This window comes from Macaca mulatta, chromosome 4 (assembly GCF_049350105.2).
Source record: "Macaca mulatta isolate MMU2019108-1 chromosome 4, T2T-MMU8v2.0, whole genome shotgun sequence".
NCBI classification, from domain to species: domain Eukaryota; kingdom Metazoa; phylum Chordata; class Mammalia; order Primates; family Cercopithecidae; genus Macaca; species Macaca mulatta.
Genome location: NC_133409.1, coordinates 121,476,702 through 121,492,930, shown reverse-complemented (window position 1 = coordinate 121,492,930; position 16,229 = coordinate 121,476,702). Strand labels below are relative to the sequence as shown.

Here is a 16,229-nt window from a genome sequence, read left to right as displayed (position 1 = left end):
AGACAATCTAAAGAATGAGAGAAAAATTTTGCAAACTATGCATCTTACAAAGGTCTAATATCTATAAGGAATGCATACAAATTTACAAGAGAAAAGCAACCCCATTTAAAAGTGAGCAAAGGACATGAACAGATGCTTTTCAAAAGAAGATATACATGCGGCCAAGAAGCATATGAAAAAAAGTTCAATATCACTGATCATTAGAGAAATGCAAATCAAAACCACAATGAGATACCATCTCACACCACTCAGAAGGGTTACTATTAAAAAGTAAAAAAATAACAGATGCTGGCTGGGTTGCAGAGAAAAAGGAACACTTACACACTGCTGGTGGGAGTGTAAATTGGTTTAGCTATTGTGGAAAGCAGTATGGTGATTCCTCAGAGTTAAAGGCAAAACTACCATTTGGCCCAGTAATCCCATTATTGGATATATACCCAAAGGAATAGAAATCATTCTACCATAAAGAAACATGCACCTGAATGTTCATTTCAGCACTATTCATAATAGCAAAGGTATGGAATCAACCTAAATGCCCATCAATGACAGATTGGATAAAGAAAATGTGGTACATATACACCATGGATGGAATAATATGCAGCCATAAAAAAGAACGAGATCATGTCTTTTGTGGCAACATAGATGGAGCTGGAAGCCATTACCCTCAGCAAACTAATGCAGGAACAGAAAACCAAATACTACATGATTTTCATTTATAAGTGGGAGCCAAATGATGGGAAATTATGAACACAAAGAAGGAAACAACAGACACTGGGGTCTACTTGAGGGTGAAGGGTAGGAGGAGAGAGGGGAGCAGAAAAAAATAACTATTGAGTGCTAGGCTTAATTCCTAGGTGATGAAATAATCTGTACAACAAAACATCATGACGTGGTTTATCCATGTAACAAACCTTCACATGTACCCCCAAACCTAAAAGTTAAAAAACAAAAAAAAGAAGTCACACCATCTTAAAGGCAACCAAGCCATTTATAGAAAATTAGTAGAATACAGAGACTCTGTAAAATTAGGGTGTTGATCTACCTTTATTTGATCAATACATCAGGGCCACATCTTACAAGGGAGTTAGTTCTAAAGATGGCAAATAATATGAATATTTCGTAGAAGCTAAATTGTCTTTGGAAATCCTTTAGTCACCACATTGGAGACTAACATGCTTTCTCCAGATGATTCCAACACAGCTACATATTTCCTCCAGCTTTGGAATAGCTTGCTGTTTTTTCAGTGCAGCTGTAGATGAAGCTGGCGTTTCATGTCATGTTGTATAAAAACCCTAGAACCCCCCAGTGTGTGGTGAGATGTACCACTGTCAGACACAAGAGGAAACTGATACTGAGTACAATAAATTAACTTCTCACATCTGATGTCCATTGCAGAGCTTATGCGCATTGACCAGAATGATGTTAAAATCACCATACATGATTTAAGTTGCTACTTGATTTCTACTTTCCTACCCTCAGCAACATATATAATTGAATTCTCATAATTTAGATGTACATGAAATGCAGATCCTCTCTGTAAGAATTTATGAGCTACAATTGAAGTCTAAATAATCTGGAAATAAGACCCTGCTCTTCAGGGCTGTTAGGCATATGGCAAGTAGATGCAGCAACATTTGTGTGGGAAACATCTCTGATATCCCAATTCCCAAAACACACATTCATACCTCAAGCTGACATCTGAAAAGTATTTAAATTGGTATTACAGATACAATAAAATGGAACACTGTCATTGCCAGAATTAAAAAAACTAAAGCCAAATCATTAAGTTAGGGGTCTGGCGGGAGGAGAGTATGAGAGATGCCCAGCAATATTGCTTTACGTTTATACTAATACGTGCTGTTTTCATGCGGATGTACTTTTAGAGAGCAGAAGCATGTTTAATTCTAGGAAGAGCAAAGCATCTCCATGACCCATAACAAGTCAAACTAACTCTGTATTTGAGATCTGGTTATTTTTAAAAGACTGAGTCTCTGCTCCTAAGGGCGTCTTTAGTTCTTCTTTTTTTTCCTGAGTATTTCTTCTTATTTGGATCCCAGAGGGTGACTATCTTTGGGGATGTTATGGTGGAAGCTAAAACTTTCAAGGTGTATCAATAGAACTGTCACATAGCATAGGTGTATTTCTGTTTGTTTTCACATTCTACAAACTATTAGCAGACCTGTCTATCAGCTAAGGTAAGTGATCCACTGTTAATGCAACTGGGAACTATCATGAACTTTCAGACTGCATCCAAAGGATGACCTTCCTCTTACCGTGGATCTCTGACATCTTTGTGTATTGATCACACACCTGGAACAGTGAAGCTTTCACTGTTTTGACAAGTGTGCTGTTTTAGCACAAAACTGGTAGAGAATGGAAGAATACTCTCCTTTTCTGTCGGTAGTAGGAAGGTATGAAGGAAAGTCTATAGAGCTATCAATGATTTATTAGACCATTAAAAAACACCCAAACAATGGAAGTAGATGGCTCTTGTATTTTTTCTGATGTGAGACTCATGCTTAGTTGGAGTCCTGAAATGTCTAAAAAAGCAGATGCTGTTGGCTACACATACATAACCATTAAAATGGTCGACTTCTTCTATTCTCAGACTTTCAATTATACAAGAGATGACTTTTGTGTGTATAATTATTCCTAAGGAGATGGATCTTTAAAATAAGTCTTTTCTAATAATTCCTTGTGAATCAGACTATGAAGAGTAAAGTCTGACATCAAGATATGATGTTACAAGATAAAAGCACAGAGAACAGACATGAACAATCAAGAAAGAATTATGAAAATAATAAAAAATATCAATGATAACTGAGGGAAAAGGACTCCATATCTGACAGGAGTGAAATGAACACTTCCTTTCCTTTCAGAGTTTCTTTTTAAAGGAAGAATATATTTATTCTTTTATAATACATACGAATAAAATAAGAAAATAGGCAAAGGGGAAGTAAAATTCTAAAATCCAGCAGGCAGGAGAGAGGGTAGATAAGAAGCTGTCCTATTTATTTTTTTGTTTTGTTTTAATTTAAATTTAGATGTTGGAGTACTGCATATCTTTCTGTATTAATATCCTGATTCAATGTTTACTTTTATTTTACATTCTCAATTCTGTGTCTGAAGTTAAAGGACTTGTGTTAACAAAATATGGGGAGATGATTATAAAATACTTTTTGGTTAAAATTAATTATCACTTACACTTGTCTTTAAGAATATGATGACTTACAATGGAAACAAACTGGCTTTTATTTAAGAGTCATTACCATTTTTGGTTTTTAACATTATTTGAATTGTATAGAAACAAATTTAAAATCAGAAACATTAAGTTTTGGAATAAAGATGGATAAGAAATGTTGGATAAAGTGTTTCAGAAGGATTTATTGAAGTAACTTTTCACATGTTAAAAAAGCTTAAATTCTTAAAAATTATTTAAATGAAATAAGTGAAAAGGGATAAAAAATAACACAAGCAATATTTATCAAAATTCCCATTCTTTTGCAGTTAAAGGATTGCTCTCTCCCTCTCTTTCTCTTACTTTGCCCTAAAGTATAATAATCTGTGAGCATATGATATCTTCTATGTTAATTTATATTTATTTTTAGGACAGAGCCTTCGCCCTGATTATCTTGGGATTCTGGGCGTCCATCGAAGTGCCTTGAAAATAGGAAGTTTCATGCCCGTTTTTTACAAATGACCCTGTTTCATGAAATCCAATCCTGCTTTTCCTCAGTCTCTTAGTTGTCTTTAGGCCTCTTTCCCTGTGTTTTGCTGCCTTAGAATCTCGATATTTTGCTAGATTCAGCACATGGGATGTCGTTGTAAGATCCCACTCAGAATAAATGTTATATTATTATTCTAATATACCCTTCTGTATTTAATATATATATGGCATAGTGCATAGGACAGTAGCTCACACAAGTTTATTTCTTTAAAAATTTGATAAATATGAGTGAAGTTATTATTGATGTTATGATCAATAATGCACAGTTAATATTTGATTCTTAAGGCTTTCTAGGCTAGGAAATGTTCTCAAAATAGTATCTCCTCACCTTGTTGAAGGGACAACTAAACTTTAGAGAAACAATGATAAACTGAGTTGCTACTTTGTGAACACATTGATCTAGGGAAGTGTAAATAGAAGTATGTGGGATTACTCTTGTCCATAAAGAAATTAAATATAATTTAGAGAATGAAATAATAAAAAAATTGTTGCAAAATAATAGCATATAGGTCAGCAAGATGGCAGAATAGGAAGCCCCAGATCCTCCTTCCCCTGTGGAGACACAGATGCAACAAAAATACATGGACCGATTCCCTTTGTGAGGATTTAGAAAACAGTTAAGAGGGTCCCACATGTCAGGTGATTGTGAAGCCAGCTATATCAAAGCTGTAAGGAAAATTTATGGCATTCATTCATTACAAGTCCACTCCCTAACATCGCATGGCATAATGAAGAGAAAACTCCTTGCTCCCAGTTTTGACTTGGGAAGGGAAACAGAAGACTTAAACATGTCCAGCATTCAGACTCCTTGGGGAGCTGTCTGAGTGACTGGCTTTTGCCTTTTCTGACTCCGGAAAGGGTACCACACTGGAGATCACTAAGAGCAAAGGTGATGGTTTGGACTAATATGCACTCATTCACCACAGTCTCTTGTCCCGGCTTAGCATGGGATCAGAGAAAATTCTCACCTTCCAGCTTCTCACCAGGGAGGTAAAGTAAAGAATTAGGGCATGCATCCAGTGTTATGGCTTTTGGGGGGCTTCTGTCTCACTAGTTTCTGTCTCACTTGTCTCAGAATGCTGATGGGACCTGGCTTACTCTCAATATCTGGGGACTACTGAGAAAAGAAGAGTGTTTGGAGGCTTATTCCTGCTTCAAAGGACCCAGGGTAGAGAAGACAGAGGCTGGCATAGCTTGGTGACCTCTCCCTCAGGAGAGAGTAGGTAAAAGAGTGGATCATGTACCCAATGTTCTGGTTTTCAGAAGGCTGCAAGAGACTAATTTCTATCTTGTTTGATTGAGAGTGCTAATGGGACTTGGCATACTCTAGAAGTCTGAGGGCTTCTGAGACTAAGAGAGATGGGCAGCTTGTAGCATATCCAGAGAACCTATAGTACCATATACAGAAGGTAAAGGGAGCAAGAGATTATGAGCTCCTGAAAAAAGAAACTGGAAAATCACTTTAATTTGGAGTCTGCATGCACAAGTTCAGAGAAGACACATCCATAGGAAACATTTGAGAGGACTGCAGACTGATGGTTAAAGGTCTTTCCCTGTGCAAAACACCAGTCCAAAAAGACTAGAAGAAGTGGATGTTTTATCAAATGTGTGGATTCCACCACAAAGTTAGAAAGCAAAGGAAGACAGAGGAAAGCATGGCATAATCAAAGGAACAAAATAAATCTCTATGAGACAACCCTTTAAAAAGAGATCTATATGAATTACCTGACAAAAAATTCAAAGTAAACATTTTGAAAATGTTCAATGAAGACAGAAAAGTGATGCTGAACAAAATGAAAATATCAAAAATGAGAGAAAATATGAAAGAGAACCAACCAAAAATTTTGGAGCTGAAAACTGTAATGCCCGAATTTAAAAATTCATTACAGAAGTTCAACAGCAGTCTTGGTCAAGCAGAAGAAAGAATCATAAAATTCAAAGACAGATCACTTGGATGTCACAAAAGGAGAAGAGAGAAAGAAACAAGAAAAAGCTTATTCATAGAAATAATGAATGAAAACTTCATAAATATGGGGAAGAAAATGGACACCCAGAATCAAGAAGCTGAAGTAGTCCAACAGAAATGAACATAAAAAAGTCCACTCTGAGACATATTATAGCCCAAAACAGAATTTTAAAAGACACACAAAAAAGGCAACTTTTCATGCAAATGGGAGCTCCCACAAGACTATCAGTAGATTTTTTCTACAGAAACCTTGCACATCAGGAGGGAAAAGGGTGATATATTTAAAGTGCTAAACATTTTTTAAAGGAACCTGCAAACCAAGAATACTGTATCTGCCAAAACTGTCCTTCAAGAATGAAGAAGACATAAAGACTTTCCCCATAAACAAAAACTGAGGGATTTAATCATTAGATCTTCCTTACAAGAAATGCTAAAGGAAGTTTTTCAAGTTGAAATAGAAGGATACTAGACAACAGCACAAAAACTTATGAAAGTATAAAACTTGCTAATAAAGGTAAATGTGTATACAAATATAGAATATTGTAATACTGTAATCATGGTGTGTAAATAAATTTTGGAATTTATTTATTTTTAGTTTGCATTATTTTTTATAGTTGTATTGTTATTTTTATGGTTTTTATTCTGGAATATTTTCTTTTGAAAGATATCAACTTATTTTAGATACAAAGGGTACATGTGCAGGTTTGTTACATGGGTATATTGCATGCTAACTTTAGGATTTTAGAAATTAAGGGTAAAAGTATAAAATAACTATAATTATAAAATATGTTAACATGTACACAATATAAAATGAAGTTATTTTTATGATTAATAACATAAAGTATGTGTGTGTGTGTGTGTGTGTGTGTGTGTAGGAGCAATAAAGGAATAGAGTTTTAGTACGTTATTGAAGTTATTATTAGGTTAAAATATACTGCTATAGCTATAAAATATTTTGTGTAAGCTTCATGGTAACCATAAAAAATACCCATAGAAGATACAAAAAAAAAAAAAAAATAAAATCAAGTTATGTCACTAAAAAGTCAAAAAGGAAGAAAGCAAGAAAGGAAAGGAGGTTCAAGAAAACTTGTCCTGCAAGAGATTCACTTTAGATTTAAGGATACATACAATCAGAAAGTGAAAGTATGGAAAAATATATTCCATGCTCATATTGTTAGGATTTGTGTCCCCACCCAAAGTCTCATCTTAAATTGTAATCCCCTAAATCCCCATAATCCCCACATGTCAAGGGAAAGACCAGATCAAGGTAATTTAATCGTGGGGATAGTTTTCCCATGCTGTTCTTGTGAAAGTGGCAGTTCTCTTGAGATCTGATGGTTTTATAAGTGTTTGGTAGTTCCTCTTGTGTTCATTTTCCTTCCTGCCGTCTTATAAGACAGGAAGGAGAATGTAATAATACGTTACATTAACAAACGGGAAGATAACAATCACAGGATCATCTCAATAAATGCGAAATGTCATTTTACAAAATTAGAACTCTTTCATGAAAAAATACGCAGCAAATTAGGATTAGGAGGAAATTAATTCAACAGAATACATATCATACTCAATGGTGAACACCTAAAGCTTTTCCTTCAAGTTGAAGAACAAGATAAGGATGCCCACTGACTGCTTTTATTGAGCATAGTCCTAGAAGTCCTGGCTGGAGCAGTTAGGCAAAAGAAAAAAAAAAAAAGGAAGAAAATGCATCCAAATAAGAAATAAAGAAGTAAAATTATCTTTGTTCACAGATGACACTATAATATATATAGAAAACCTTAATGTCTCTGACATATATGCACACACACAAAACTGTTAGAACTAACAAATTTAGCAAAATTTCAGGATACAAAAATCAGCAAAAAATTAATTACACTTCTATGGACTAATTATTAACTATCATAAATAAATTAAGAACACAATTTTATCTATAATACACGAAAAAGGATAAAATAGCATAAGAATAAACTTAAGAGGGCAAAAAACATGTAACTTAAAACTATAAAACATTCTTGAAAGAGAAAAAAGGCACAAATAAATAAGAAAGACATTTTACATTCATGGAACATCAATAAAATGTCCATACTATCCAAAGTAGTCTACAGATTCAATACAATCCCTACCAAAATTCCAAAGATATTTTTACAAAAATTGAAAAAACAATGCTGGAATTCGTATGGCACCAAAGGATGCCAAATAGCCAAAACAATCTTGAGAAAGAATACAAAATGGCAGAGGTTCTCACTTCCTGATTTCACAGTATAGTACAAAGCTATAGTAATCAAAAGTGTATGGTGCTGGCATAAAGGCATGTATAAACCGATGAAACATAATAAGGCTGTGAAAAAATCGCATGCACACATGGTCAAACGATCTTTGAAAAGGGTGCGTGTGGAAAATAATCTTCAACAAATGGTCTTTAGAAAACTGGGTATTCACATGCAAAAGAGTGTCATTTTATAATGAGCAAGCATTTGGCATATATCTGAAAGATGTCTTGAGGTAGTAGAAAATTCAGAACTTAGCTGAGGTACAGTCACTGAAGATATCATAAAATGTAAAATATTCTATTCTCAACCAGTATGCTACACTGCTTTAACTTACAATATATAATTATATGGCATTAAAATTCTGATACATCAGTCTAGTGGCAAACCGTAAGTAGGAACAGATAAATATGTTAAATCTGCTTATGCAACAATTACTCTAATGGGAGTAGGAAATAGTGCATGTTCCCAAGGATTCTCATCATTTTAAGAATGCCCCAGGAATTCCCTGTTAGTCACAAGTAAATTATCTTTCACTAGTAACTGAGAGACCCTGAAAGGCCTTGAATTCCTTTAGTTTTCACTAAGGCAGTTCCTGACAGTAGAGCTTCAGCAACATCTTGGATTGCAAACATTCTACTGACCGTTATATTGACTATAATAACAAAAGAATGAAGACAAGTTCACATTCTAAGGAAGACTCTGGACCACTTTCCACAATATTTTCCACACAGGAAACTATTTTCAAGAAGGTAACCCCTACTCATCATCAGGAATCAATTTGTTCAGCTCTACGATAATGTTTTCACTGAATCAGTAAGACAATCAATAATATATTTTCCTTTGTTTCTTCTGAAATCCCTTTATTGTATGAGAAAGTAATGGTATAATTTAAAAAGCAAGGATTTAGAAAACTGAAAAAATAAAATTGGATCTTTATCTTACACTACACATAAAAATCTACTCAAAGTTGATTAAAGACTTAACACCCAAACCATAAAACCCCTAGAGGAAAACATGGGAAAAATACTTCATTAGTTTTGACAATGATTTCTTGGATATGACACCAAAAGCACACACAACAAAAGCAAAAATAGACAAGTGGGACTATGTCAAACTAAGAAGCCTCTATGCAGCAAATAAAACAATTAACAGAGTGAAAAGGAAAACTACAGAATGGGAGAAAATATTTACAAACCATATGTTTGATAAGGAATTAATATCCAAAACATACAAGGAATTTCTATAACTCAATAGCAATGAACAAACACACAAAACAGACAAACAAAACCCCAATACAACCTGATTAAAAAATAGGCAAAAGACGAATAGACATTTTTCCAAATAAGACATACAAATGGCCAACAGGTATATGAAAAGATGCTCACCATCAGGGAAATGCAAATAAAACCACAATGAGATATCACATTATACTTGTTAGGATGGCTATTACCCAAACCAGAAAATAACAAGTCTTGGTGAGGATGTGGAGAAATGGAAATTTATGAGCACTGTTGGTCAGGATGTAAGATGATACAGCCACTATAGAAAATAGTATGGGGGTTTCTCAAAAAATTAAAAATAGAACTACCATCTGATCTAGCAATACCACTTCTCAGTATTTATCCAAAAGAATTGGAAATAGGATATTGAAGAGATTATTTGCACTTGGATGTTCATTGTAGCATTATTTGCATTATTCACATCATTCAATAGATAGAAACAACATAAATGTCCTTTAATTGATAAATGAATAAAGAAAATATGGTATAGTATGAGCTCACTTATATGTAGAATCTAAAAATGTTGAATTCATAGAAATAGAAAGTACAATGGTGATTGCCAGAGACTGGTCAGGAATGGGGATAGACAGAAAAAAGAAAAACATTGGTCAAAGGGTACAAACTTACAATTTGATAAGAGGAATAAATTCTGGTGATCTATTGCATAGCATGGTGACTACAGTTAATAATAACATTTTTAAAAACAACTAAATGAGAAGATTTTCGATTTCTTACCACAAAGAAATGATAAATATTTGAGGTAATAGATATGCTAATTTGTCTAATGTGATCATTCCACAATGTATACATGTATCAAAACACTACATTGTACCTGATAAATATATACTATTATCTGTCAATTAAAAATACAATAAAGGAAAACGATATATATATGTAGATATTATGGAATATTTAATTTTATAAAAGAAGGAAATTTTGTCATATGGTACAACATAGATGAACCTTGAGGACTTTATGATAAATGAAATAAGCCAGCCACAGAGTACAAATTCTGCATGATTCCACTTAGATAAGGTACAAAAAGTAAACTCATAGAAGCAGAAAGTAGTCAGAGGTTGCAGGGAGAGAGAAATGAAAAGTTGCTCTTCAATGAGTATAAAGTTTCAGATAAGATGAAAAAGTTCTAGAGAACTGTTCTATAATAATGCATATGTAATTAACAGTAATGTACTGTACACATAAAATTTTGTTGCTTAGTAATAGTTGCAATAGAATAAAGGAAAACATCATATGTCACATTCAGGACGTGTATCCCAGAACTTAAAAACAAAAGAAAACAATAAATCACATTAGAAATAAAAAAAAGTAAATATCATATAAAATGTTGTGAGACCACATAGTTTTGGTTAAAAGCATGCACTATTTAGTGAGAATGTCTGGATTTGAATCCCCAAATAGCGGTGTGATATTGGGCAGGAAACTCATCCCCTTTGTGCTTTATTTTCCTTCTCTGTATTTGGAGATAATAATAGTATTTACTTCGTATTTTTTATATAATTTAAATAAATAATTTAAAATATGAACAGTGCTTAGAACGGTATCTGGAACATATATTTTGGCTATTATTTTCAGAATTAAGAATAAATTTTTACTTTTTACTTTCAAAATTACCAAAAAACCCTCCAAATTATTATAGGTGTTTTTTCTTATCCAATCTAGAATATCACATTTCAGATTTCAGACGCTTCGGTGTCAATCTGGCTTTGTTTTGGGTTTATGTACTGAAAAATACTATCTTGTACATAATGATTCTTTGAATGTACTTAACAATCCCTACTAAATTATAATGAGTAGAGGCAGTGCTGGAACCTATTTTGACATTTTGTGCCAAAGTCCATGACTCTTAAAATTAAATAGCTTCAGCTCGCAAAATTTTCAGTTCTTGTATCTTTATTCCACAAACCTCCATCATTCTCCCACTGTAAGAGGAAAAGGCAGTAGAAAAGGTATAACTCACAGTTGGAAGCCACCTTTAGGTGTTCTTTCTCAGACAAGATCCCGCCAGAACTTGGAGAGAAAGGGCCTGTGCCATAGAGGTTGGCACTTAGAGGCTGTAATATACCATAACTCTAGGACTGAAGTCTATCTGAGAGAATCTCACCACATATAGCCTCCATAAGAGTGACCAAATTGAGCTTTGGGGTTAACACAAGTTAGAAGGCAGCAGTGATTCACCCAGGCTTAGGAGCACTTGAGTTGGGCTAAACTTAAGGAGGCAGAGAGCTGTAAAAGCATGTGACAGCTCCTGTAGTGGCAGCAGGGAACAGCCATTGAGGCTTTAGAGTGCCTACATTCATTCTCTCTTTACCACCCTAAAATTATCCGGATTATTTTCCATTGATATAGTAAATTCTACTCCCCTGTGTTAGTCTCTGCGTGTGCATGCGCATTGCTTGCAGCATTCTGATCGGTATTTCATTTGGTCAGCCTAAAGGGCAAGGTAACTGATTTGTCAAAGAGGCTATAAATATGTCCTATTTAACATTTTCAACAACCAAAGGATATATATATATATTTATTTATTTTATTTTATTTTTTTTTTTTGAGACGGAGTCTCGCTCTGTCGCCCAGGCTGGAGCGCAGTGGCCGGATCTCGCCTCACTGCAAGCTTGGCCTCCCGGGTTTACGCCATTCTCCTGCCTCAGCCTCCTGAGCAACTAGGACTACAGGCGCCGGCCACCTCGTCCGGCTAGTTTTTTTTTTTTTTTTTTTTTTTTTTTTGTATTAACAAAAAGGTATTTATTGAGCATTTACTGGATTCTATTTGTTAAATATGTGATTCATTAATGTAGAAGTTAGTAGCATATTTTTTGCTATCCATAAGAAAATACAGATCTTTCAATATAAAAAATGGGCAACTATAAGGAGTGAATAAAGATGTAGTCATACTGAATGCTTTCCATTTTTCATTACGAGTGACTCATATATTTTCCACTGCTTGAATATTCCATGTCTTACATCTAAATGTGTGGCCCTCTCGGGATCTAGAATGACGTTTTAAAACCTAAAAACAATTTTATTCCTACCCTAACAACCCACTTGAACAATTTTGAGTCAGCTGCAGTAGCAAATGAAGAGCCGTACAGTGCATTATAAAGGAACACAAAAGCGCTGGGAAACAGAGCCTGAGGTAGAGTCTCCTTTCTTATCACTATACAATTCTGGTCAGAAAAGATACTCAGTGTTCCTCAGCTGTAGAAAAGAGAGAATCATTCTACCTTTTCAGCGTTCTTGCAGATATTAAATGAGATAATATTTAAGGCCATAGTTTGGAAAATATAATGTGCTTATACAAATGTTAGATGTGATTATGTGTTTCTTTTGGATGCCTATATATATTCAAGAGACTATATAGAAGAAATGAAAATAAAATGAAATTTCCAATCATTAAGGCAGTGCATAGTGGCAGCTTTAATGTCTACCAAAATTAGAGCTCTAATTATACAGATTAATTCTCCATGATGATCAAACGAACTAGGAATTTTTACCATAAATGTATTGCGATAAAGTTACACTAAGAAGAATGTAACCAACCACATCATTAAAACTGAAAGAATTCAGCAAATTGCCTGGTCTCTGGAGGGACAGACATTCTCTCTTCTTTTAATTTAGACTCATTCAATGTTTCTAAGAGAAATTTTCTGGCCAATGCAAATCTGTAAGACTGGGAACGGCCTTTTTAAGTAGTGTAAGTACTATCATATGTTATAAAAACACAAGTTTTAAAAAATTGGCATATTTTGCTAATCTTTCTCCACTCTGGAGCTGTCTTTTTTTTTTTTTTTAGAGTCAAGCACAATATATTAAATTCAAAGTGTGAAAGGAAAATAAGTTTATTGTTAAATTTGATAAAACTTTTATAGTGACAGGCAACATTAAATAGATTTAATCATCCCTAAAGTATGAGTTGAATTTTCTGGTGCTTTGTTGAGAGTTTTTACAAGGAATCTGTTCAATTAAGAAATAGGATTACTACTTAGTAATGTAAAAAATACTTATCTGAAATACTGAGGGCACAGTTAAGTGTTTGGAACTAGATATTTGCATACCTACCTGAGAGGCATGGGAAATCTCTGTGTCTTTCTTCTGTACTGGAGGTTTTCCATCTGCAGTCATTTCAATCATACAAACAACTCCAGGGCTGCCAATAGGCATTGTGTGGCTAAACCTAAAACAGAAGAGGCCATTATGATATGTGTTATTGGCAAGAAAGGGGTAACTTCACACGTGGATAGTAAGTGCTTCTTCATTGAGAGAGGTACTTTCTGGATCACAACAATCCTGAAATATGGCCCCAGCCAAGTGTGGACATTTTCAAGTAGATAAAGGATGTATTTCTTTTCTAACACTGCGTTTTATTTTCCTTCTCTCCTACTGACTTTAAAACTGGACGTGGAATACTTTCAGAAAGTTAAACCTCCCACAGAATAAAAAGAACTTCATGTATATAAGTAGATATTGATAAATTTTAAGTGCTAACTGGGGTTGACATATGGTCTCACTCATGTAGGAGATTGTTGGACAAGTAACATCAATGTTAAATGATGCTAAACTCCCTAGGTAAAAATTTCCCCTCCCTGGCCTACAGGGAAATTGAAATGGAATAAGAAATGAAAGGCTGCATACCCCTGAGTAGTGAGATTACACTGTGATACAGTTATCAGAACTCAGAAAGCATGCTGCTAATGTACCGGCTGGTACTGTATCTCAGAGATAAAGAAAAGTATAAGGTTAAGGGAGTTTGTAGAATGAATAGCAGAAATGGTCAATACACAACTGAAAATTTATCACAGTTTATAGAATGATGCAATCATATGAAAAGGTACATATACTAAGGTACTTGGCATACTTTTTAAACAGTTTATTTAGAATTTTTAAAAAATTTCAAACAATATTACCCCGGCACCTGTTGTAACAATAGTAACTTGCATTGTTATAAAGTTTATTTCATAGAGATAATACAAATACGTTCACTGATATTAACAGTGGCTATTTCTGCATACTGAGAGTGTGGATGATTTCATTTCTCATTCTTGCTTATTTGTATTTTTTAAATTTTGGACAATGATCACACTTTTTTTTACTTTTTATTTTGACCAGACTTTCTTGTTTGCCTGGGCCTGAGGCATTTCCCAGGACATGGGACTTCCAGTTTTTTCTTTTTTTTTTTTGAGACAGAGTCTTGCTCAGTCGCCCAGGCTGGAGTGCGGTAGCGAGATCTCGGCTCACTGCAAGCTCTGCCTCCCGGGTTCACGCCATTGTCCTGCCTCAGCCTCCGGAGTAACTGGGACTACAGGTGCCCACCATCACGCCTGGCTAATTTTTTTGTATTTTTAGTAGAGACGGGGTTTCACTGCGTGAGCTAGGATGGTCTCGATCTCCCGACCTCGTGATCCACCCGCCTCGGCCTCCCAAAGTGCTGGGATTACAGGTGTAAGCCACAGTGCCCTGCAGGACTTTCAGTTTTAAAACCAGAGAAGTTTCTGGCAGACCTGGAGAAGCTGGTCATTTTATTTTTCAAACAAAAAGTCAATTTTATTAAACAATTATTGGTTAAATAGTAATAATTTTTCTTAAAATAACTTTGTCGACTTAATTGAATTAAAAAACAACAAAAAAAACCCCCTAAGTTTCCTCTTTCTCTTACCCCTCTTAAAGGCACAGCTGTGGGCTGGTTCCTTCTCCTCGCCTACTAGGTAATAAGAATCTGATATGATCCTTCCAATAAATCATTCCACTACCTTTTTGGCTTCCACTTTAGTTTACCAAGGTCATTTCTAATTCTGATGAGATCACTGTTAAAAATTCTTGAATTCTAAGAATTTCCCACTTAGTGTGAATTTTGTACTGTAAAAATATATGAAACATATTTGCCATCAGTGTGGATATGGCCAGGTTGATATGTATGGAGGCTTTTATACTGGAGATGGAGAGAATTGCTCTCAGGAAATGCACAAGATCTCTGCTTTTCTCATTCAGAGCTTGTTGAAATCTAACTTGGAACTGAAGCTCCACCAAAGTAAGCTATTCACTCTATTTGCTTTCTGTTATTCCTTCTTTTCTCCCCCTGACCCTTCCACAAATGATGGTTTATATTATCTCCCTGGTTTATGAACTATGTTGGAAATTGATATGCTAAGTCTCCCAGAATTTTTTCCACATGTTGATTCTTATGTTCACTTTTATGATGTCTCATGCTTGCTTATAGACCAAATTGTGTCATAAGAAACAAAAAACCCTATAAACAAATGAGATATTATGCCACATAAATCATTTGAGGAAAAGCCTAAGAGCATATCCCTTATGCCTCTCAAGTATTGCTGAGTCTAATGATTTAAAGACTTAAGGATCATATTTTGAGATAATCTGTTGACTGGCTGAGTGATCTTAGGCAAACCACTTAACCTTTCTTCCCCGAAGTGTGATTATGCACGGAAGGGAGATAATCATTCTAAGCTCATAAATGGTTAGTGAGAATCACATTATTTAATGTACATAAATCATTCAGTGTTAATATTAAAATCCAAGTTAAAGCAATTATTTGCTGACTAGACAGGGATCTCTAAAGAGATTTTTGTAAAAATAAATTACACAGTCAAGTTGAAGTGTTCATCCACTTCTACTAATATTGCTCATAATGGAATTCAAAATCAAATACTCAAGTTGCATTATTTTAAAAACTAAAATTCGATGAAACGGACTTTTTTTTCAGTGTCCTTAACATTTTTGCACTTTAGATTTACAATTTTTAGGTATACTTAGCAATATTGGTGGAAACATTCTGATTTGGAAAAGACAATTTATTTGTAGATTTTTAGAAGACCTGCCCAAATGGAAGTTCAGGTTATCTAAAACACATGAAAGGGCTGCAAAAAGGTAAAAAAAAGAAGAGTTCATTTCTTAATTAATTAAATCAAGTAATTTAAATAATTTATCCAGCTCTTAAACAATAGAATAATAATAAC

At 34.4% G+C, this 16,229-nt stretch overlaps 1 protein-coding gene across 2 annotated transcripts in view; it reads right to left on the bottom strand.

The window, feature by feature from the left end:
* The window catches only part of EYS (EGF-like photoreceptor maintenance factor), a 1,786,799-nt gene that overhangs the window by 278,558 nt on the left and 1,492,012 nt on the right, over positions 1–16,229 (bottom strand). For both annotated transcript variants that reach the window (XM_078001263.1, XM_078001264.1), the window contains exon 31: positions 13,318–13,426. In XM_078001263.1, coding sequence (XP_077857389.1) covers positions 13,318–13,426 — 109 coding nt within the window. The remainder of the gene's footprint in view (positions 1–13,317; positions 13,427–16,229) is intronic.